The sequence below is a fragment of the Scardinius erythrophthalmus genome (genome assembly GCF_964197995.2).
Source record: "Scardinius erythrophthalmus genome assembly, chromosome: 5".
In the NCBI taxonomy this organism is placed as follows: Eukaryota; Metazoa; Chordata; class Actinopteri; order Cypriniformes; family Leuciscidae; genus Scardinius; species Scardinius erythrophthalmus.
The window spans coordinates 1,282,719-1,307,361 of record NC_138225.1 but is presented as its reverse complement, the minus strand read 5'-3'; the positions used below and the strand labels follow the sequence as shown (position 1 = coordinate 1,307,361).

At 39.7% G+C, this 24,643-nt stretch overlaps 1 protein-coding gene across 1 annotated transcript in view; it reads right to left on the bottom strand.

The window, feature by feature from the left end:
- Nucleotides 1–24,643, bottom strand: part of LOC308690702 (phosphatidylinositol-3,5-bisphosphate 3-phosphatase MTMR3) — a 38,224-nt gene that overhangs the window by 12,227 nt on the left and 1,354 nt on the right. The window contains exons 3-17 of the mRNA XM_081365352.1: nucleotides 23,342–23,390; nucleotides 23,203–23,262; nucleotides 22,149–22,265; nucleotides 21,466–21,548; nucleotides 19,060–19,226; nucleotides 18,038–18,131; nucleotides 17,822–17,935; nucleotides 16,624–16,817; nucleotides 15,872–16,006; nucleotides 15,106–15,217; nucleotides 11,074–11,269; nucleotides 9,942–10,127; nucleotides 9,277–9,447; nucleotides 8,217–8,392; nucleotides 7,018–7,756 (exon numbers count right to left, since the gene is read on the bottom strand). Of these exons, the coding sequence (XP_081221478.1) occupies nucleotides 7,018–7,756; nucleotides 8,217–8,392; nucleotides 9,277–9,447; nucleotides 9,942–10,127; nucleotides 11,074–11,269; nucleotides 15,106–15,217; nucleotides 15,872–16,006; nucleotides 16,624–16,817; nucleotides 17,822–17,935; nucleotides 18,038–18,131; nucleotides 19,060–19,226; nucleotides 21,466–21,548; nucleotides 22,149–22,265; nucleotides 23,203–23,262; nucleotides 23,342–23,344 (2,547 nt within the window). The 5' untranslated portion in view covers nucleotides 23,345–23,390. The remainder of the gene's footprint in view (nucleotides 1–7,017; nucleotides 7,757–8,216; nucleotides 8,393–9,276; nucleotides 9,448–9,941; nucleotides 10,128–11,073; nucleotides 11,270–15,105; nucleotides 15,218–15,871; nucleotides 16,007–16,623; nucleotides 16,818–17,821; nucleotides 17,936–18,037; nucleotides 18,132–19,059; nucleotides 19,227–21,465; nucleotides 21,549–22,148; nucleotides 22,266–23,202; nucleotides 23,263–23,341; nucleotides 23,391–24,643) is intronic.

Sequence of the window (24,643 nt, the reverse complement as noted above, 5' to 3'; positions counted from 1 at the left end):
CAAAAATGTTCCGTCTTGCCTCCGTGTTCGGTGATCAGTTTCATTCTCTCGCAGCTAGTAACTTCACGAGCGTGTCTTTTCCGCGCCGTCGTCCGCGCCGTTCTCTTCCGTGTGTGTGTGTGTGTGTGTGTGTGTGTGTGTGTGTCGGCGCGCTGCGCTCTCTGCTCAATGTTCTGCACTGTCGTTAACGGCCCAAATGCTCGAATCATGTACCGATCGGCGATCACGCACTTGAAAAGCGTGAAATTTAGAGGTGGGTAAACGCAATTTAGAGGTGGATAAACACACTTAGGAGGTGGGTAAACGCTATTTCCGAATTTTGGGAGGTGCGTAAACGGCGTTTACGTGCGTTTAGCCTCCACTACATCCCTGCATGTAATGCCTCATGCATCACCGGCCAAACTGGCTAGTAAGTTTTTATTAACACCCGCCAAAATTAATTTTAACCCGCATTTGGCGGGTTGGCGGGTGTTAATTTAGAACCCTGGTTGTGTCGTGGCTTGATTGCGTTGTGTCGTGGCTTGATTGCGTTGTGTCGTGGCCTGATTGCGTTGTGTCGTTGCTTGATTTCGATGTGTCGTGGCTTGATTGCGTTGTGTTGTTACTTGATTTCGATGTGTTGTTGCTTGATTGCGTTGTGTTGTTACTTGATTTCGATGTGTTGTGGTTTGATTTCATTGTGTTGTGGCTTGATTTAATTGTGTTGAGGTTTGATTTCGTTGTGTTGTGGTTTGATTTTGTTGTTGTGGCTTGATTTCGTTGTGTTGTGGCTTGATTTCATTGTGTTGTGGCTTGATTTCATTGTGTTGTGGCTTGATTGCGTTGTGTCGTTGCTTGATTTCGATGTGTTGTTGCTTGATTGCGTTGTGTTGTTACTTGATTTCGATGTGTTGTTGCTTGATTGCGTTGTGTTGTTACTTGATTTCGATGTGTTGTTGCTTGATTTCGTTGTGTTGTGGCCTGATTTCGTTGTGTTGTGGTTTGATTGCGTTGTGTTTTGGCCTGATTGCGTTGTGTCGTTGCTTGATTTCGTTGTGTTGTTGCTTGATTGCGTTGTGTTGTTACTTGATTGCGTTGTGTTGTGGCCTGATTGCGTTGTGTCGTTGCTTGATTTCGTTGTGTTGTTGCTTGATTGCGTTGTGTTGTTACTTGATTTCATTGTGTTGTGGCTTGATTTTATTGTGTTGTGGCTTGATTTCGTTGTGTTGTGGCTTGATTTCATTGTGTTGTGGCTTGATTTCGTTGTGTTGTGGCTTGATTTCGTTGTGTTGTGGCTTGATTTCGTTGTGTTGTGGCTTGATTTCATTGTGTTGTGGCTTGATTTCATTGTGTTGTGGCTTGATTTCGTTGTGTTGTGGCTTGATTTCATTGTGTTGTGGCTTGATTGCGTTGTGTTGTGGCTTGATTTCGTTGTGTTGTGGCTTGATTGCGTTGTGTTGTGGCTTGATTGCGTTGTGTCGTTGCTTGATTTCGATGTGTTGTTGCTTGATTGCGTTGTGTTGTTACTTGATTTCGATGTGTTGTTGCTTGATTTCGATGTGTCGTGGCTTGATTTCGTTGTGTTGTGGCCTGATTTCGTTGTGTTGTGGCCTGATTGCGTTGTGTTGTGGCCTGATTGCGTTGTGTCGTTGCTTGATTTCGTTGTGTTGTTGCTTGATTTCGTTGTGTTGTTGCTTGATTGCGTTGTGTTGTTACTTGATTTCGATGTGTTGTTGCTTGATTTCGTTGTGTTGTGGCCTGATTGCGTTGTGTTGTGGCCTGATTGCGTTGTGTTGTGGCCTGATTGCGTTGTGTCGTTGCTTGATTTTGTTGTGTTGTTGCTTGATTGCGTTGTGTTGTTACTTGATTTCGATGTGTCGTGGCTTGATTGCGTTGTGTCGTGGCTTGATTTCGATGTGTCGTGGCTTGATTGCGTTGTGTTGTGGCCTGATTGCGTTGTATTGTGGCCTGATTTCGTTGTATTGTGGCCTGATTGCGTTGTGTTGTTGCTTGATTTCGTTGTGTTGTTGCTTGATTTTGTTGTGTTGTGGTTTGATTTCGTTGTGTTGTGGCTTGATTTCGATGTGTCGTGGCTTGATTGCGTTGTGTTGTTATTTGATTTCGATGTGTCGTGGCTTGATTGCGTTGTGTCGTGGCTTGATTGCGTTGTGTTGTTGCTTGATTGCGTTGTGTTGTTACTTGATTTCGATGTGTCGTGGCTTGATTGCGTTATGTCGTGGCTTGATTGCGTTGTGTTGTTGCTTGATTGCGTTGTGTTGTTACTTGATTTCGATGTGTCGTGGCTTGATTGCGTTGTGTCGTGGCCTGATTGCGTTGTGTCGTTGCTTGATTTCGTTGTTGAATGACTCAGTCTTTTGACAATTCCATACTCGCACTTTAATCACTGTTTGCACCATACTGTGAATGTTTGCATTGTTCAATGTATATATTTATTTTATTTTTTATGCCTTTTAGTGTCTCTCTGCCAAATGCAAATTCTACACTTGCATCTTTTAAGTATATTGTGTGTATATTGTGTACATTTTATATTTTATATTTGTGGGAAACCTTTGCAACTTAAGAATTTCATTGCATGGTGTAACTCTGTGCATATGACAAATAAACATCTTGAATCTTGAATCTTGAATTTCGATGTGTCGTGGCTTGATTTCGTTGTGTCGTTGCTTGATTTCGATGTGTTGTGGCTTGATTGCGTTGTGTTGTTACTTGATTTCGATGTGTCGTGGCTTGATTGCGTTGTGTTGTGGCTTGATTGCGTTGTGTTGTTGCTTGATTGCGTTGTGTTGTTACTTGATTTCGATGTGTCGTGGCTTGATTGCGTTGTGTCGTGGCCTGATTGCGTTGTGTTGTTACTTGATTTCGATGTGTCGTGGCTTGATTGCGTTGTGTCGTGGCCTGATTGCGTTGTGTTGTTACTTGATTTCGATGTCTCGTGGCCTGATTGCGTTGTGTCGTTGCTTGATTTCGATGTGTCGTGGCTTGATTTCGTTGTGTCTTTGCTTGATTTTGATGTGTTGTGGCTTGATTGCGTTGTGTTGTTACTTGATTTCGATGTGTCGTGGCTTGATTGCGTTGTGTTGTGGCTTGATTGCGTTGTGTCGTGGCTTGATTTCGATGTGTCGTGGCTTGATTGCGTTGTGTCGTGGCTTGATTTCGATGTGTCGTGGCTTGATTGCGATGTGTCGTGGCTTGATTGCGTTGTGTTGTGGCTTGATTGCGTTGTGTCGTGGCTTGATTTCGATGTGTCGTGGCTTGATTGCGTTGTGTCGTGGCTTGATTGCGATGTGTCGTGGCTTGATTGCGTTGTGTCGTGGCCTGATTGCGTTGTGTCGTTGCTTGATTTCGATGTGTCGTGGCTTGATTTCGATGTCTCGTGGCCTGATTGCGTTGTGTCGTTGCTTGATTTCGATGTGTCGTGGCTTGATTTCGTTGTGTCGTTGCTTGATTTCGATGTGTTGTGGCTTGATTGCGTTGTGTTGTTACTTGATTTCGATGTGTCGTGGCTTGATTGCGTTGTGTTGTGGCTTGATTGCGTTGTGTCGTGGCTTGATTTCGATGTGTCGTGGCTTGATTGCGTTGTGTCGTGGCTTGATTTCGATGTGTCGTGGCTTGATTGCGTTGTGTCGTGGCTTGATTGCGTTGTGTCGTGGCTTGATTTCGTTGTGTTGTTGCTTGATTGCGTTGTGTCGTGGCTTGATTGCGTTGTGTCGTGGCTTGATTTCGATGTGTCGTGGCTTGATTGCGTTGTGTCGTGGCCTGATTGCGTTGTGTCGTTGCTTGATTTCGATGTGTCGTGGCTTGATTTCGATGTCTCGTGGCCTGATTGCGTTGTGTCGTTGCTTGATTTCGATGTGTCGTGGCTTGATTTCGTTGTGTCGTTGCTTGATTTCGATGTGTTGTGGCTTGATTGCGTTGTGTTGTTACTTGATTTCGATGTGTCGTGGCTTGATTGCGTTGTGTCGTGGCTTGATTGCGTTGTGTCGTGGCTTGATTTCGATGTGTCGTGGCTTGATTGCGTTGTGTTGTGGCTTGATTGCGTTGTGTCGTGGCTTGATTTCGATGTGTCGTGGCTTGATTGCGTTGTGTCGTGGCTTGATTGCGTTGTGTTGTGGCTTGATTGCGTTGTGTCGTGGCTTGATTTCGATGTGTCGTGGCTTGATTGCGTTGTGTTGTGGCTTGATTGCGTTGTGTCGTGGCTTGATTTCGATGTGTCGTGGCTTGATTTCGATGTGTCGTGGCTTGATTGCGTTGTGTTGTGGCTTGATTGCGTTGTGTCGTGGCTTGATTTCGATGTCTCGTGGCCTGATTGCGTTGTGTTGTGGCTTGATTGCGTTGTGTCGTGGCTTGATTGCGTTGTGTCGTGGCTTGATTGCGTTGTGTCGTGGCCTGATTGCGTTGTGTCGTGGCTTGATTTCGATGTGTCGTGGCTTGATTTCGATGTGTCGTGGCTTGATTGCGTTGTGTTGTGGCTTGATTGCGTTGTGTCGTGGCTTGATTGCGTTGTGTCGTGGCTTGATTTCGATGTGTCGTGGCTTGATTTCGATGTGTCGTGGCTTGATTGCGTTGTGTTGTGGCTTGATTGCGTTGTGTCGTGGCTTGATTGCGTTGTGTCGTGGCTTGATTGCGTTGTGTCGTGGCCTGATTGCGTTGTGTCGTTGCTTGATTGCGTTGTGTCGTGGCTTGATTGCGTTGTGTCGTGGCCTGATTGCGTTGTGTTGTGGCTTGATTGCGTTGTGTTGTTGCTTGATTGCGTTGTGTCGTGGCTTGATTTCGATGTGTCGTGGCTTGATTGCGTTGTGTCGTGGCCTGATTGCGTTGTGTCGTTGCTTGATTTCGATGTGTCGTGGCTTGATTGCGTTGTGTCGTGGCCTGATTGCGTTGTGTCGTTGCTTGATTTCGATGTGTCGTGGCTTGATTTCGATGTCTCGTGGCCTGATTGCGTTGTGTCGTTGCTTGATTTCGATGTGTCGTGGCTTGATTTCGTTGTGTCGTTGCTTGATTTCGATGTGTTGTGGCTTGATTGCGTTGTGTTGTTACTTGATTTCGATGTGTCGTGGCTTGATTGCGTTGTGTTGTGGCTTGATTGCGTTGTGTCGTGGCCTGATTGCGTTGTGTCGTTGCTTGATTTCGATGTGTCGTGGCTTGATTGCGTTGTGTCGTGGCTTGATTTCGATGTGTCGTGGCTTGATTGCGTTGTGTCGTGGCCTGATTGCGTTGTGTCGTTGCTTGATTTCGATGTGTCGTTGCTTGATTGCGTTGTGTCGTGGCTTGATTGCGTTGTGTCGTGGCTTGATTTCGATGTGTCGTGGCTTGATTGCGTTGTGTCGTGGCCTGATTGCGTTGTGTCGTTGCTTGATTTCGATGTGTCGTGGCTTGATTTCGATGTCTCGTGGCCTGATTGCGTTGTGTCGTTGCTTGATTTCGATGTGTCGTGGCTTGATTTCGTTGTGTCGTTGCTTGATTTCGATGTGTTGTGGCTTGATTGCGTTGTGTTGTTACTTGATTTCGATGTGTCGTGGCTTGATTGCGTTGTGTTGTGGCTTGATTGCGTTGTGTCGTGGCTTGATTTCGATGTGTCGTGGCTTGATTTCGATGTGTCGTGGCTTGATTGCGTTGTGTCGTGGCCTGATTGCGTTGTGTCGTTGCTTGATTTCGATGTGTCGTGGCTTGATTTCGATGTCTCGTGGCCTGATTGCGTTGTGTCGTTGCTTGATTTCGATGTGTCGTGGCTTGATTTCGTTGTGTCGTTGCTTGATTTCGATGTGTTGTGGCTTGATTGCGTTGTGTTGTTACTTGATTTCGATGTGTCGTGGCTTGATTGCGTTGTGTTGTGGCTTGATTGCGTTGTGTCGTGGCCTGATTGCGTTGTGTCGTTGCTTGATTTCGATGTGTCGTGGCTTGATTGCGTTGTGTCGTGGCTTGATTTCGATGTGTCGTGGCTTGATTGCGTTGTGTCGTGGCTTGATTGCGTTGTGTCGTGGCTTGATTTCGATGTGTCGTGGCTTGATTGCGTTGTGTCGTGGCCTGATTGCGTTGTGTCGTTGCTTGATTTCGATGTGTCGTGGCTTGATTTCGATGTCTCGTGGCCTGATTGCGTTGTGTCGTTGCTTGATTTCGATGTGTCGTGGCTTGATTTCGTTGTGTCGTTGCTTGATTTCGATGTGTTGTGGCTTGATTGCGTTGTGTTGTTACTTGATTTCGATGTGTCGTGGCTTGATTGCGTTGTGTTGTGGCTTGATTGCGTTGTGTCGTGGCTTGATTTCGATGTGTCGTGGCTTGATTTCGATGTGTCGTGGCTTGATTGCGTTGTGTTGTGGCTTGATTGCGTTGTGTCGTGGCTTGATTGCGTTGTGTCGTGGCTTGATTGCGTTGTGTCGTTGCTTGATTTCGATGTGTCGTGGCTTGATTGCGTTGTGTCGTGGCTTGATTGCGTTGTGTTGTGGCTTGATTTGCGTTGTGTCGTGGCTTGATTTGCGTTGTGTCGTGGCCTGATTGCGTTGTGTTGTGGCTTGATTTGCGTTGTGTTGTTACTTGATTTCGATGTGTCGTGGCTTGATTGCGTTGTGTTGTGGCTTGATTGCGTTGTGTCGTTGCTTGATTTCGATGTGTCGTGGCTTGATTGCGTTGTGTCGTGGCTTGATTGCGTTGTGTTGTGGCTTGATTGCGTTGTGTCGTGGCTTGATTTCGATGTGTCGTGGCTTGATTGCGTTGTGTTGTGGCTTGATTGCGTTGTGTCGTGGCTTGATTTCGATGTGTCGTGGCTTGATTTCGATGTGTCGTGGCTTGATTTCGTTGTGTCGTTGCTTGATTTCGATGTGTTGTGGCTTGATTGCGTTGTGTTGTTACTTGATTTCGATGTGTCGTGGCTTGATTTCATTGTATTGTGAACTTATATTTCCTTTTTAAATTTCGTTGTGCTCTACTGTAGATTTACTATCACTAAAGCATTTCAATATAACACAGGAAGTGCACAGAGTAGCGTGTGTGTGTGTGTGTGTGTGTGTGTGTGTTCCTCACCAGCTTCCCATTGACGTGCAGACGGCTCCAGAGCTCCTGCACCTGCTTCTTCAGCGTCTCCACCTGCAGCTGATGCCCTGCCTCCATCTCGCGCAGGCGCACCTGCACGGCGTCACTGTGAAGACTCAACCCGTCCTGATTGGCCGAAAGCGGATGAACGGGATGCTGGGAAGGTGAGCAGACGCCGTTGAGGGTGTGGTTCGGACTGGAAGAACTCTCCATGGAAGATTGGCTGCTAGATTCTGAAGCATCATGGGTAGTTGTAAAGGGGGCGTGATTATTCAGATCTAACCCGTTCGATAGCAACTCACTGTTTTCGTCAGAGCAAAGAGGATGCTGGGATATAGGTGGGTGTTTTCCAGTGGAACGTTCCACAGCGTGATCTTTACTGTCTTCCGGTGATCCAAACATTTGGTCCTCACTCTCAAAATGATCTGGAATATCGAAGGCAGGCGTGTTATGTACAACTTCCAGCTTCCTGTGATCCTCCTCTCTCACTTCCTGTTCCATTTGGCTGTCAGTCACAGAAAGCTCCGCCCCCTTTAATGCCTCAGAGTCGCCGGTGTTTAAGCCGAGTCTCGGATCGGGACGGCTCTTGTCCGGTTCTTTCGTCACGCTCATCCTCACGCTCAGACGGTCCTGCCACTTCTCGTTCCTGCTGGGGTCGCTGCTGCGGCGGGTCGGGGTCAAGCCCTCACACGAGGTGTGCAGATCGTCGTACGACCGAGTCTTTGGTAACCTGCCAAGAAAACACACTGCAGTTTGAGCTACAGGAACGTCTAAGTGGAGAAATTAGTGAAAAGTGGTTAAAGGCTGAAAATTAGAGATGCACCGATTTCAGAATTTTGGCCGATACGATAATTCTTTATTTCTGAAGCCGATAACCGATATATCGGCCGATAAATCTAAATCCACATTTTTATATAATTTTTGAGAGCCTGATTACAAAAACAAAAGTCTCGTCATTAACACTCAAGCACACAATTACATCTTACAAACATCTGAAGAGTCTCAGCTGAAGGACATAATACATTATTTATCAGCTTTAATATATCAGCCAAATCTTCTCATCGGGCCGATAACATTAAAAGTGAACCGATATCGGCCGATACCGATGCGATGGCTGATAGGGTTAGGGTTAGTCAGCACTACTGAAAATGTGTTCAGACAAGGAAACGCATAAGTCACGTGTCATTTACCTGCTCCCAGGTGAGGCTGAGGGGGCGGAGTTAGGCACACATGACTCGTCAGAAGGCGTGGAGGGGGCGGAGTTAGGCACACATGACTCGTCAGAAGGCGTGGAGGGGGCGGAGTTAGGCAGGTAGACGGCGCTCCATAGCATCAGATTCCTCACGTGACACACTGGGTGCAAAACCTGACGGAGAGATTCCTAGTGAGGCTGAGTTTACTTTACCAAAAATACAGTAAAAACATTACTGTAATAATACTGAAATATTATTACAATGTAAATCATCTGTTTTCTATGTGAATATACAGTAAAGTGTAATTTATTCCTGTGATCAAAGCTGAATGTTCAGCATCATTACTCCAGTCTTCAGTGTCACATGATCCTTCAGAAATCACTCTAATATGAGGATTTGATGATCAAGAAACATTTATTTATGATTATCAATGTTAAAATAAGTTGTGCTGCTCGAAATTTTAATATCACTGCTATATAAGTTTATTAAAATTTTTGAATTTATTTTTAATTTATTGTATTATTAATTTTTATCTTTTGTCATTTTTATTAGCTGTTTTTAAACGTCTATATAACATGTATAAAATGTATTTTTATTTCAATTTTAGTTATTTTAGTACATCAATTTAAACCAAATGAGAAAGAAAAATAAACTAAAATAAGTTTGAAATGCGAGGTTTCTGTATTTTGACAAAAACAAAAAACATTTTACAATACTGTGTGTGTGTGTATGTGTGTGTGTGTGTGTGTGTATGTATATATATATATATTTATTATTTATATAATATATAAATTTATTATTTATATAATATATAAATTTATTATTTATATAATATATTTTTTATTTTCTTTGATTTTATTTTATTATTTTATATATATATATATAATAATTTTTTTTTGTATTTATTCTTTTTTTTTTTTTTTTCATATTTAATTTTATTATTTTATTTTTATATTTTATTTATAAAAAAATATATATATATATATTATTTTTCCAAATAGCTAGAGTGTGTAGTTAACAGTAATAAGCCCTCTGTGAGGCGGGCCAGCAGACGTACGGTCTCTGAGCGCGGTGAGTAGAGGATGTTGAGGAACGACGAGTTCTCCGGCCTCAGGAGAGTCCAAACCGAGCACGTCTTCTCCTGAACACACTGATCCTCTCGCTCCTTCACACTGTTGCACAGGAACGTCCCGAACAGACACGAGTACGTGTGCTGCGCTAACTTCACCTAAAGGCACAAACACAGCCCTCGTTGTGATGTGCACTGCAAAAAATTATACTCTTACTCAGTATTTTTGTCTTGTTTCCAGTCCAAATATCTAAAAATTCTTAAATCGAAATGCATTTACTAGAGGAGTAAAATGCCTTAAGTTATTAAGTCTTGTTTTCTGGGGGAAAAAATTCTAATTAAGTGAGTTGTTGCCTAAAACCAGTAAAATGATCTGCCAACGAGTAAGAAAAATAATATTGTTTCCGTTTGAATTAACATTATTTTTTGTTTTAAGCAAAAACTCCCTTAATTTGGATTTCTTTACCCAGAAAACAAGACATAATATCTTATGGTATCTTTCTCATCTAGTAAATACATTGATTTAAGAATGTTTAGATATGTGGACTGGAAACAAGACAAAAACACTGAGTAAGAAAGCATGTTTTGCAGTGTGTGTGAAATCATGCATGTTAATCTGAACAAGTGCTGATCAAAGCAATGACAGTGAGTACCAGGAAGGCCTCGTTGAACTCAAAGGAGCATGGGAACTGTCTCTGGAGCTGATGAACGCAGTCGAGCCACTGCAGGAACACAGGACAGCGCTCGTTCACGTCGTACGCGTTCTCACAGTGACCACAGCGCTCGGCAAACTTATGGCCGTAGTCCAGCCACTCGCTCTCGACCAGCACCTGGAAACCCTGCGCAGACCAAAGCAAACTCTTATCTCAACCTTCAGAACAGCAATGCACTTCAAACTCTCCATTCCTGTGAATCAATTCAAAACTCAGACGCAATGATTCAAAAAAGTCCCAACACAGCTTTTTTATTTGTACAGAAATGTTGCTCTTTATTACTATGTATTGTTTTACTGTATTAGTGCATAAAGCAAATGATTAAATGTATTTTACTTTGTGCACTAGACATTTTGAATCTACTAGGCTTAGGGATGCACGATATATCGGCTGATATCGGTTCATTTTTTATGTTATCGGCCCGATAATACAATGTGTCTGATATATTAAAGCTGATGATTAATGTATTATTTCCTTCAGCTGAGACTCTTCAGATGCGCACTGTTCAACATGATGATTATGAATTACTTGAAATATGATTGGAATCACTTCAAAAAAGGAAAACACAGTTCGCCCTACAAAACTATTCCTCACTTTATTGTGTCCATAAAAGCAGAGAGAGATGATATATTAAACGGCAGTTTGCGTTCAGGTTACGCATGAATGTGAACATCTACAACACTCCTGCCATGCTCATGCTGCATGTTATTCACTGTAAAAAATGCTTTTCTTACTTAGGATTTTTGTCTTGTTTCCAATCCAAATATGTAAAAGTTCTTAAATCAAGATGCATTTAGTAAAATAGTAAATTGCCGTAAGATATTATGTCTTAAGTGATTTTTCTGACCCCATTGGCAGATAATTTAACTTTTTTGTTTTTTAATTTAACAGTTCATTTAAATTTATTTCCCCCAAAAACAAGACATAATATCTTATGTCATTTCACTCCTCTAGTAAATGCATCTTGATTTAAGAACTTTTAGATATTTGCACTGGAAACAAGACAAAAATCCTGAGTAAGAAAAGCATTTTTGTAGCGTTCTTCTGAAATAAAACAAAGAGTGTTCGAGACCTTGATGGTCCTGTAGAAGGGGTCGAGCAGGAGTTTGGACAGAGCCACGATCTGAGGCGTCCGGTCCCAGCCGTCGGAGCAGTGCACCAGTACAGGCCTGTGGTCCCGGTCCACGGCGTTCACCACCAGAAGACACGCTTTCAGCAGCAGAGACAGATGCTGGAGCCATTTAGTGCCCTCCAACGCCGACAGCCAGCTAACACACGCAGAACACACACACGCAGAACACACACAGAATATATATTCATTAGGGGTGGAACGGTACATGTATTCGTACTGAACTGAAACAGTACGGGCGTCACGGTTCGGTGCATGAATATACACGGAGAATACACGGTATAAAAATAAATAAAACTCGCGTGCAATTTAATTAATGTATTGCAGAACTACTGTTAGATACGCGGGTGCTTTAGGGACACCTAATCTGTAGCTCCGCCTTAGCTCTGAAGCTCTGTGTCTATAATCATAGACAGGCTAGCTATAATGGACAGGCTGCGATGTCAAGTTTGCAATGCTGGAATATGTTGTGTGTGTGCCTGCATGCGTGCGTGTGTGTGTTGAGAGAGGCGCGGGCGCGATCGAACAGTGGAAACATAAAAACATACTCCGTCATTTTGTTCAGGACAACATTCAAACTGCAAAGTGTTTACTTATCTTTGTGTACACTCGCAATAAAACACAACATTGTGCTTTTGTCAAACTGTAAACTCTTGTCAAACTGTAGCCTACAACTGTCACCCAACACAGTGAGTAAGTTACACATTCTACATTGATTAAAAGAAAATCAAATTTGTTTTTAGTAGTAGTATTATTTTATACAGAAATAAATTATCTATAATTCAGATGAGAATAAAGTTAGTGTTAATTAAAATTAAGGAAAACAAATATATTGATCTGAAATTTAGCAAATTAATTTTAAATTCATTCAGGTACAATTACCAAACATATCTCAAGGTCTTTTAGTCTTTTTATTAATTTAATTAATAAACTAATTATATAAAACTATTGTCCATGCACTACAAATAAACTGGTTCTATGCCTTTACTTTATTAATAAAACTTATTTAAAAAATACAAGGCATTGTAAAACCTAAGACATTTATTTTCCTTTGGTGGGACAGCCTGAGACATGCACAATAAAAAAAAAAATTGCCTTCTACATTTTTGTTTTGCTTTTCCCTCCATTGTACCGAACTCGTACCGAACCGTGATGTCTGAACCTGAACCGAACCGTGACTTCTGTGTACCGTTCCACCCCTAATATTTATATATATATATCAAATAGGGGTGTAAGAAAAAATCGATACACTTGAGTATCGCGATATTTTATTTTGCAATACTGTATCGATTTTCAAAAACGCAATATCGATTTTTTTTTTTTTTTTTTTTTAACGTCCAAAAATATTCATGTTAAGACCGTAAGACAGTGGTTCACATTTATGTTGTTTAAATCCATACCAATAGATAGCTATGCTAAGACGCACCACTAGTGTCCTCGCCAGGCTCGCCTATAACGGTGCGTGTCCACTGGACATTTTAGGATTGACAGCGGACCGGAGAAAGCGTTGAGAGCGACCGAGAGCGTCAAAAAGTTGGGCAGTTCCTTTATACAAATATCAAGCCAAAAACGCAGTCGGCAGCCAACATAGATATAAACACTAGATGTCGCCTTGTATACGGCAGTTCATTGGAACGAATGCGTCAATAGAGCCGCCATCTTGGAACAGGGGAGCCCCTCCTCTTTAATGCATCAGCGTCAATGTAGGCAAAGGTCTAACGGAAATAAAATCACCATAAACCGTCATGAAATGCGATTTTCTAGTTTTTATGGTTCGTTCCAACGGTCAGTCATGTATTTATCATTGAGTCCAGAGGAAATTTAAGGTTTTGATATTAAGATAATTACTTCTTTTTCAAAATATAATGCATAGTGCTAGTAGGCCTACGTTTATTAGTCACATTCTTCCACTTGAGTAAACTTAGAATAAACTATTGCTATATAATACATATATAAATGAGCAAAACTTGGCCACTAAATATTTAATATTCAATTATTCAGAGAGTAGAGAGTAGCCTAGCTTTTTTCTTTCGTTTTAAATTATTTCGTTTAAAGACTATTTAAGCTTTGTGTATTTGATGTATTTCTCATGTCTGTGTGAGGCATAGGCTGAGTTTCGTTAAGTTAGGATGAGATGCGCTCCAGTTAACGTGCAATAAGTAAGTTACCGCGCGGACGCCTCCATGATCTATATCAACAAGCAATTTGTTGATAAATAAAATTTATTAAAATTAAGATACAATTTATACAAAACGAAATTCACTTTAAAGAAAGGCTTTAAACAGTTGACATTTTCACAAATTTCAGTGTCCTTCGACTCCTTCCACACCTCCATCCCCAGTTTGCAAGGAAAAGAAACAAGCCCTTGAACCCACTGTCCTTGTGCAAAACGCACACATACATAAGATTTGCGGAATTCTATGTATAATAATCATGGATGTACTGTTTGAAGATTGACAGGGAGAGGACCAGCATACTATTAGGACTGTACTTACAGGTTTTTTTTTTTTTATTAAAAGGTTTGAGTACAATCGGTAAAAAATCAAAAGTTAGGAACAACACAGCACATGCAGCCAAAAATGGGTATTGAGGATCAACTCCTGCATATTGTACATTTTAAACACAAGAGTTATTTCAAATAATATCTAAAGAATATTCACAGTTCATTAGCTGTGCGAGAATCACAGTTCATTTTCTTCCTCCAAGCAGAGAAATGTACACTGAACTTATAAAAAAACAACTTGACTACTACCATCCACAGAGTAAATGTAATCCCATGCTGTCTGGTTTAGATTTCGTTCGTGTGAACATCCATACGCAGCACAAAAGTCCGGTATCATCCATAAAATCGAAGTATAGGCGGAGATAGCAGCGTTACCTAGCTACTTCATATGGCAAGACCCCTGTTCAAAGATGGCGGCGGTTTTGACGCATGTTTAGAACCCCAAGGCGACATCTAGTGTTTATATCTATGGGCAGCCAATTGCTGTGAGGTTCGGGATGTGACGTCTACCTTGAGAGTTTAAACATGCAAATTGTGCCGGAGTTTATGCTGGATTTAGTGCGGAAATCATTTTGTTTACAAATTAGACGTTGTGCAGTAATATAGCCTAAATGTTAAATATTTCATTTTGGATGTGTTTATTGTGATTATATTGGCTGGTTTTATAAAAGTTTATACAACTGAAAGGATATCTTTGGTTGGTGCATTTGGAAACAAAGCTTGTCCATTTCTAATGTAATCGCGTGCATCGTTCACATCAAACGCGAATAGAGCATCTGGCGCGAGTGATTGCAATGTTAAGTCAATGCAAAGACGCGTTTACGCGCGTCTGGAGGTCCTGCGGCACGAGGCGTTTAGCGCGGCGCGGTTCGCCTCATTCGCGCGTCCAGTTCTTTTAAAATCTTTTATCACATAAAACTTGATTTCAACATGACACATTTATTTTGTTCACTTTCATTCATTTTCGTCCAGTTCACGTTGTTGTCTTGTATTGTGACAGGGGCTATGTACCCATTTTCTTTGATTATGGCCTTAAGCATATAAACATTTGCTCACTAAGAACCTGTAAACCACAATCCCAAACTGGCAGTTTGATTTTCTGTGTACTGAATTGTTTTTATGCACATCATGTCTTTTTTTTTAATATTTTTAATATATTTTACTTTAAAAAATCCCAATATATCGCCTTATGCACAGTATCGAAATATATTGCAATATATTGAATCGTGACCCATGTATCGTGATACGTATCGTATCGCCAGATTCTTGCCAATACACAGCCCTAATATCAAACGTTTATATTTTTAACCATAGCACAACAATATATGTTGTTTTTTTAGTTTGAAATTGGTGCATTACTAAATAAAAGCAACACTGTCTCTGTAACCAAATCTGCATTGAGTAAAAGAGCATGAGCTGTGGGTCGAGCCAGCTCTGCTGTGTTTGCAGGTCGGCTCATCATGAACACTCACTTCACCGGATCCGGGACTTGAGCGCAGAGAGTCCGCAAACACTGGAAGCTCTTCCGGATGGAGTGGATGTTGGCCATGCCCATGAACATCACCTCACAGCTGGGGTAATACTCTACAGCACACACACACACACACACACACACACAGAGGATGATGTTTAAGAGAGAGATCTGGAATAAGGGTTTCGTTTGAATTTTATCGATTTCAATTCCAAAAAGGTAAAAAAACAAAAACAGATATCATTCACATTTAGTATTTTTACAAAACATGTAATTGTATCTGAATATCAGGAACACAAATCAACTCTTGTACAAGCAACTTACATTATGGTTAATTATACGCTTATTATACGCTTATCTCTGTAAAGCTGCTTTGAAACAATCTACATTGTTAAAAGCGCTATATAAATGAAGATGACAAGAAGCGTTTGGCTGTGGTTTAAAAATACTATAGAAGAACAACTAGCCCAACTAATATACATTTCAAGCATTATTAAAGACAATAAACACTCAGTAATTAAAAAAGAACAAATAATTAGTATTGTAATTGTAAATAATTAGGCTGCTGTCACTTTAAGAGCCGCACGGATCCAATACACTGATACACATGAGAACAGAAAACGAGTCTCTCGCGCTTGAATGGTTTAAAGTCATATTGAAATGTTCACAAAGGAATCGATAAGAGGAATCGAAATTTACATTTTATAACAAGTGTCCGATTCCCGACCCTATCAGGGAGAACTTGTTTCTGCTGTTAGCATCTTTACCTGGACACTCACACCCGCCTCCTTTCGCCCGATTGGCTACCGCCGCCGCGTACGACCGGGCGTCCATTATTAACAGCTTCTGAGGGGGCGTGGCATTGGGCTCCGCCTCTACGTTTCCATTGGCCGTGTGAGAACCTGATGTGAAAACAGGAAGTAAATGAGCAGCTGCGTTGATTTAGCAGGAAGAACAATCACAGGGTTCGTACAGACACTGTAAAACGACTTTTCAAGCACGACTTTCTAGGTCTCACTTATAACAAACAATATCTTTATTATCTTTTAAATTCTAAAAAAGGTAAATAGATCAATAAAAATAAACTAATAAAACAAAATGGTACAGATAATAAAGTGCAGCACATGCAATGACTGCGGAAACTTTAATCATTTAAAGGATAATATGACAAAAATATCGCTTTCCTTATTCAAACTGATTTATTCCTCATGAATATATGATGGACCTGACGAATAAAAGCTGTATCATAAACTTGGATGTTTATATGAGCAATATCACGCTCATAGCCATGCGAGATGCCTCTATATCTATATTAGACAGACTGCAACATACATTTTTGTGTGAAAAGATTGTTTTATCAATAAAATTAAACTCTAATTTTACATTGTCTTTCAATAATTCCTAAGAAAAGTACCTTTTCTTAAATATGGCTGATTTCCAGGGTTTTCCAGAACTAGAGTAAAATTCAAGTACTTTAAGCACCTTGACCTCCGCGATCGGACCGGAGTCGCTCACTCACCGGAGTCGCCGAGCGGAGGTTTGGCGTGATGGTGAACGCACGAGCCGTTAGCATGAGCCGCGTTCAAGGCCGGATCCGTCACACAGGCTTTAGCGATGGCTTGAACCAGATGCTCATCGTCAGCATTCCTCCAACCCCACCAGCTGACCTCTGGCTGCCCACATCGACCAATCACAGCGCCCGAACTCTGGTGTCTGGGTCAAAGGTTAAGATAAAGGTGAGTACTTTAACACAGTGTGGCTCATCCAATCAGATTTCAGAGCTAAAACCATCCGTTTTATCTATATAACTTCAATTCACATTTATTTGTACAGCGCTTTTCACAATACACATCGTTTCAAAGCAGCTTTACAGAAAATGCATGAGTCCATATTACAGTTTACAGTGATCTGTTATCAGAGGTGACTGTATTTCAGAATTGTACATATACAAAAATCACAGTTAGCTAAAACTGTATTTAAACAATGTCATAATTTAAGGCAGAAACAATGAGCTCATTGAAGTAATGAATACTTGTTTGTTAACAAATGATTATGACAGAAAATTGTAACATAACTTTAGACAGAAGTTAAAGATACCAGTGATGTCAACATCTACATTTATAAAAGCAATTATTTATGCATTTATTTGATTACCACTGTTTTTGATCATAAATTTGTATTAAATCATCGATCCAGAAACATGAAAACAGACAACACAGAATTTCAGAAAAAAAAAAAAAATTCAGAGCACTAATATTGTAAAAAAAATAATTATAATAATAATAATAATTAAATTGTTGACGTTTTAAAAATTTAATTGATTAAATTAAAAAAATTAAGTTTTAAAAATTTTATTGATTCATTTAAAAAATTGAAATGATTATGAAAATTTAAGTACACTAATAAAAAAATTTTTTTTTTTTGATTATTAATGAAATGGAAAATTAAAATGGTGAACATGGAATTTGGGCCCTGAGAAATTTTATTAATTAAATTGATTTGTGTTCATGATATTCAGCTACAATTATGTTTTGCAGTAAGACTAAATGTGAATATATAAGTTTTTTTTTATTTTTTATTTTTTATTGGAATCGAAATTAAGAATCGAAATCAGAATCGTTAGAATTCAAACGATACCCAACTCTACAGTCAACACAGCGTAACCTGTACTGATCCCAGAACAGTCCTCAGAAAACAAAACGCAAGCTCAGAAACACCTGTAAACCACCGCCGGGATCCTCTTCCAGGATCGGAACGCTGCCACGCTCTCCAGCTCCTGGTCCGAGACCGCAGCGGGAACGATGATCTGCTCTGGGTAACTGGCACAGACCCTGAGAGATCACACACACACACACACACACACACGTCTGGTGATGAAGCAGCTTGAGCGAGCGAGCGCTTGGTGTGTGTCAGGTGTGTGTCAGGTGCGTCACCTGTAGTGTGTGTTGATGTTGGAGATTCTCCAGGCACTGTGTGTGTCAAAGCCCATCCTCTCCAGCTCGCGCTTAAACCTCCGCTGATGTCCTCCTGCAAACACACACACATCCGGTGAGTCTGGGATTAAAGTTTTACATGAAGCATTTCCTGATTTACAGAAATAGAAAGTGTTTGTTTGTTTGTTTGTGTTTATCTTGCATCAAGCCAGACGACGTCTTTTTTTGCTCCGTTATTATAAGTTCCTTCATAAACACCTATATTGCAAAAGATTGTGTTGATACACAGAATTTATCTGATAATACAGATTGCTCTTATTTTAATGTTCAAACTCATTAAACTCTGGTGCCAGTGCTGTTTTAGTATTATTTATATATAGTAGTTATGTAATATAAATATTTTGTACTAGTATATACTGACTAATTCTAGTTTATCATTATTTTAAATTAGCTGCTATTTATATAAGTTTTAGTTTTCATTTTAATTTAAAAAAAATTGTCTTTAATATATATATTTGTTAATTTATATATTTATATTTGTATTAGTTTTTTTTAAATATGACTTTAGGTTTATTGATTGATTTATTGCTCTCTGTTTTAGTTTTGGTTTCTAATTATTTCCAGTTTGTAATTTACGGACTGCCAAAGTTCCCAAAATAATAAATAAATAAATATACAAAGAAATTAAAAAATAAATAAATGTGCATTTATACTTTTATTTCCTTATGTATCATTGTATTTTTTCCAAATTTATTTATTTCCAAGTTTATTTTTTATATATGTATTTATTTCTATATTTATTTATTTCTACATTTCTTTCTCCGTATGGTAATGAGGTGGGCGTAGACATTTATTTATTTATTTATTTTACATTTCTTTATATATTTATTTGTTTATTTATTTATTATTTCAGCAGCTTTGGCATTCCATAGTGATTTTAGTGCATTAGCTTAAACTTATTTAAATTAGTCTGCAATTAGTCAGTAAGAACCTGTAAACACCGCCCTGAAATGTGTGTGTACCTGCACGGCAGATCCCATCATGCAACTCTCTGTCCTCAGCGGACACACTCGCGCTGCACGAGAGGAAGGCGAAGGCGAAGAGCTCCTGCAACCGGGCCGGCGGCCGCACAACTGCGCTAATCCTCCTCAGCCAATCCTGACACTGCTCCGTCGACTGGAACTTACACCTGAACACAACAGGTTACACTTAAAGGTGCAGTGTGTGAATTTAGCAGCATCTAGTGGTGAGGTTGTGAACTGCACCCAACAGAAGTTACGGTGGCCGACAGGAAGTGATGTCGTTGTCTGAGACAGCAGAGAGGAGCCAGTTAAACAATGAGGTTTCTTTACAAAGATGATTTAAGAAATTATATTTACTTAATTATTCAATAAAACGATGTTATTGCGAATATTATTGTCACCTGTTCATCATTGTGTCAGTGTTTTATTCGCTGGCTTTAGCTTGCTTCTTTGCACGAAGAACAACATAGTGACGAAACACGTTTGTCCGTTCAGGGCCACCGTAGAAACGTGGGTGTAAGCGGACCCGCGGTGTGTGTAGAGAGAAATGCCTCATTCCAAGCTAATAAACACACAACGCTTCATTATGTAAGTTCTTTATACAGTTATGTATATGATATTGCATTTCTGTCAACAGATCCTCCAACATTTTTTTATCAACACTTGATCCATTAATACTAACACTTTATCTTCTACTATATCTTTTATAAAATAAAATAAAAATGTTTTTAAAAACATACATGCAGTTAGATTAAACTGGGAAGCATATTGTTGTCCTATTGTTAGTTTAACTGCTTCTATTGTTCTCATTTGTAAGTCGCTCATACTTAAAATAAAATAAATATTCATCATCATTTTGTAATAAATCCAAAAGCAAAACACGCAAAAAGAGCTATTAAAGGGAGTGGAAATGGCAAATGAGTGGTCCTCTGCAGCCATCTACTGGTGATATTGGTATTTTTTCTCTACAGTAAAAGACCTGGGTGTTATATTAGATTGTAACTTGTCTTTTGAAAATCATATTTCATATGTTACAAAAACAGCCTTTTTTCACCTTAGAAATATTGCTAAATTACGTAATATGCTATCTGTTTCTGATGCAGAAAAGCTAGTTCATGCATTCATGACCTCGAGACTAGATTACTGTAATGCTTTATTAGCTGGTTGTCCTGCATCCTCAATAAACAAGCTACAGTTAGTCCAAAATGCCGCCGCTAGAGTTCTTACTAGATCAAGAAAGTTTGACCATATAACACCGATTTTATCATCTCTACATTGGTTACCTATAAAGTCACGTATTAATTACAAGGTATTGCTACTGACTTATAAAGCCCTAAACGGCTTAGCTCCAGTTTATTTAACGGATCTTCTATCGCCCTATAATCCATCGCGCTCTTTAAGGTCACTAAATTCGAGGCTTTTGGTCATACCTAGGGTATCCAGATCCACCAAAGGAGGGAGAGCATTTTCACATTTAGCACCAAAACTCTGGAATAGCCTTCCTGATACTGTTCGTTGCTCAGACTCGCTCTCCCAGTTTAAAACTAGATTAAAGACGCATCTCTTCAGCCAGGCATTCATATAATATTTTAATCTTACAGTTAAATCCGGTCTCTACTTCATAAACGCCAGAGGAGAACTGGCCCCCGACTGAGCCGGGGTTCTCCCAAGTTTTTTTTTTCTCCATTAGGTCACCTGATGGAGTTTTTCGGTTCCTTGCCACTGTTGCCTTTGGCTTGCTCAGTTGGGGATATTTAATTTGATTAATCGATTCAACAGTGCTATTGATCTGCATTACCAAACGTGGATGTTTTACACCAGAAACATACACTGATGTACTATTTTATTTAATACTGTGAAGCTGCTTTGATACAATCTGTATTGTGAAAAGCGCTATATAAATAAAGTTGACTTGACTTGACTATTTTTATGTCATGTTAATGTTAGAGGTGGGTTTGTTTTCCACAATATTTCCCCCTAATATTGAAGTCCTAGAATCACCCCTGATATGAACTTTATGAGGTTATTTTGTTACTCATCATCCGTGTCTGATGCCCCTCCCCCTTCGCTACATAATTAATTACACTGCGAAAGTCGAGTGCATAAAATGTCCAACATTCCACACTTCTTTCTGTTAATTAAGTGCATCATGCGGGATTTTTTAAGTGCACTTTATCCATTTCGGAATTTTCACACTATTTCTAATACAAAACGGCATAGAGTAGTGCATACGTATGTGTATTGGGACGCGCTCTTACTTTCCTAACACACATTATTTAGCTTGATTCATCAGTGCACATTATTCCAAAGAAAACAAAGTTACTGTCTACCTCACCAACACTGAGGATACTGAGACAGAGCGAGGACACATTTGCTAGTCAAAGCAGCGCTGTTACGCAGACGTACCTGATAACCTTGCAGTCTTTGCAGGTGAGCTGCAGCTGTGCCAGATCCCGACACTCCACACTCTCAATCAGCTGCAGCGGGACCTGATGTGTTCACAGAGACACAACAAAAACATCACAACTGTGTCTTTTAGGCCTTGAGTGTAACGTGTGTTTGAGAGCGATCCAAACAAGTGTACTCCATTACAAAGATTGTATCAGTCACTGAGAAAATATGTTGAATAATGCTTAAATTTTTATTTAAAGGTGCAGTACGCGATCTCTGTAAAGCGCTGTTGCGAGCAGCACAACACTCTTGTAGCCAATCAGCAGTAGGAGACGTGTCCACTCATGAAGGGGAGGAGAGTGAGCCAATCAGCAATAGGGGGCGTGTCTACTCATGATGGGAGAGGAGAGAGAGTGAGCCAATCAGCAGTAGGGGGCGTGTCCACTCATGAGTGGGCGTGTCTACTCATGATGGGAGAGGAGAGAAAGTGAGCCAATCAGCAATAGATGGGGGAGGAGAGAGAGTGGGCCAATCAGCAGTAGGGGGCGTTTTCACTCATTACGGGGGAGGATTGCGATTGAGATTCAAGATTCTTCTGATTGAGATATTGCTGTTCACGCACGTATCTTCCACACGTCACCAGAGTCAGATCTCGGCACACATGTTCAGGTGTTGTTGTGTATGAGAGAAACACGTACACTGATGGCGTTCTCCTGGAGCTTGATGTGAAGGCGGTAGCTGGTTAAGGCAATGACAGATTCCTCTGTCCTCCCGACATGTTCCACACACTCGCCGTGCAGCAGCGGGAACACGACCTGCCATTACACACACCATTACTAAGGCCCTAATATATACTGTATATAAATATATATATGCATGTACAATCATATAAATATATATATGCATATACACATTGTATATATATTTATATACACACTGTATAAATATATATAATATATATATGATTGTACATGCATGCTTATGTATATATATATATATATATATATATATATATATATATATATATATATATATATGCTTGTAATACAAATTCATTATCAAAACAGGTGGTAATCAAATTAATGCATACAACTTATTAACAACAAGATTAATGAGTCTTTTAAAATGTAATCTGTAATAATTTTTTTTGCCAAACAAAGTGCTGCTGCACAAAAGAGGTTTAATGTTAAAATTAAAACAATTTTGGATATTGTGTGATATTTAAAAAAAAGTCATTATTGTGTATTATTAATATATTACTAGACATACATTCTACTGTACAACAGTGATATATTTATCATATCATAATGTCAAACCGAACATTATGCATATTTCAATAGCTGCCTTTTTGCACATTAATATTCACAGACTGTGCAACGATTAATTGCATCCAAAATAAAAGTTTTTTGCAAATATTTGCATGTATATATATATATATATATATATATATATATATATATATATATATATAAATAAATATTTTATGTATAAATAACACATCTTTCTTAAATATATACATGCATGTGTGTGTATTTATATATACAAAATAATTATACACAGTACACACACATATATTATGTACACACAAACTTTTATTTTGGATGTGATTATTTGTTGCACAGCTCTAGTGGATTCTGCGACTCCGTCCTCGTTTTCTCCATGTGAACTTCTCGAAGAATGAACAATTAAAACACTCTGTGAGTGTCAGAACTACACGAGAGAAGTAGGACAGATAATGAAGCGCTGTGCTACCTGCTGGTCCTCCGGCACCGGGCTCTCGCGGGCCTCCGGACTCTGCTGCCCCTCCTCAACCTTCACAACACAAGCATCATATTTAATCAGAGTCATCAGCGAGAGATCTGAGAGATGTGAATGAGGGTTAGAGTCTCACCATGGCCCCGGGACAGCTGGGTAGAGCGGATCCGCAGGCCACAGGCGACCTGAGAGACGGCAGATCATCTGCATGTTAGCATTTGCATTTATTAAATAGTTCTCATTTCAGCCGTCAATAAGAGCATCCCTCTCTCCACTACACAAACAATGACATAATCAATGAAACATTTCATAATCAATGAGCCGCTCGGCTGTTGCTGAATCATGCTGACGGTTTTAAAGCGGATCGATACAGCATCCGATGAGACTGAACCTATAGATCGGATGGATTTACCCTATAGACACACCTGTGTAAATATTAACCTCGAAAACAAACAAGAAATTATATTTTACATAAATAAAATGAAGGCTATTTTCAAGGCAAATTCACCCGTAAGTTCTCATTACTGTAAAACAGTTCTGTATACAATTATGTTTTATTTAAATCAGCATAAACACAAATTAACACAAATACTATCGTGATATATAAAAGCTTTATGATTTAAATATGTTATTGTTTGCATTATGCATTATAGTAATCAAAGTAATGCCAATTTAATTGTCATGAAAATAATGTCAGGATAAAAGTTTATATTTGGGATATAAACACTGATGTCTACAGTAGAGATCATAATAGAGTCAATCAGCTTTTATATTTAAATAAAGATAACGAATCATTAATTCAAGAGATTCATTCTTTATGAGTGAGTCACTGAATCAGTCACTCATTCAATCTGATTATTTTAAAATAATTAATTCAAATTAGTTAAATATTTCTGCACCAATTAACATTTTGACAGAACCAAATCATGTTCTTTTGTTTAGTTGTCTGTACAGAACCATTGAGCAAATTGTACAGTTTCTCCAGAATGGTGCAGCTCTCAGGATTTATGAATGATTTAACTGGCCTCAGGTAATAAACAGAGTCATGTAAGGTCTCGCCGATCTTTACAACTCCTGAGGAGGCTTTAATAACGGCAATATTTCTAATCTTCAGAAAAGGATATTCATAAAACCCGAATGAAAGCATCTGTGGTTAAAACGTATATAAATGTTTATTATTTGTTGTAAAATGTCCGCTGGTGTGTCTAGATGAGACTCTTATTCCTCGGCTGGATCGTGAAGCTGCACTGAAACTCACATCTGGACCTTCAGCCCGTTGGACCCCATTGAAGTCCATTATATGGAGAAAATGAGGGATGTTTTCCTCAAAAACAATATTTTTTTCCGACTGAAGAAAGACGTGAACATCTTGGATGATGTTGGGGAGAGTAAATTATCAGGAATTTTTAATTCTGAAGTGAACTGCTCCTTTAACTCA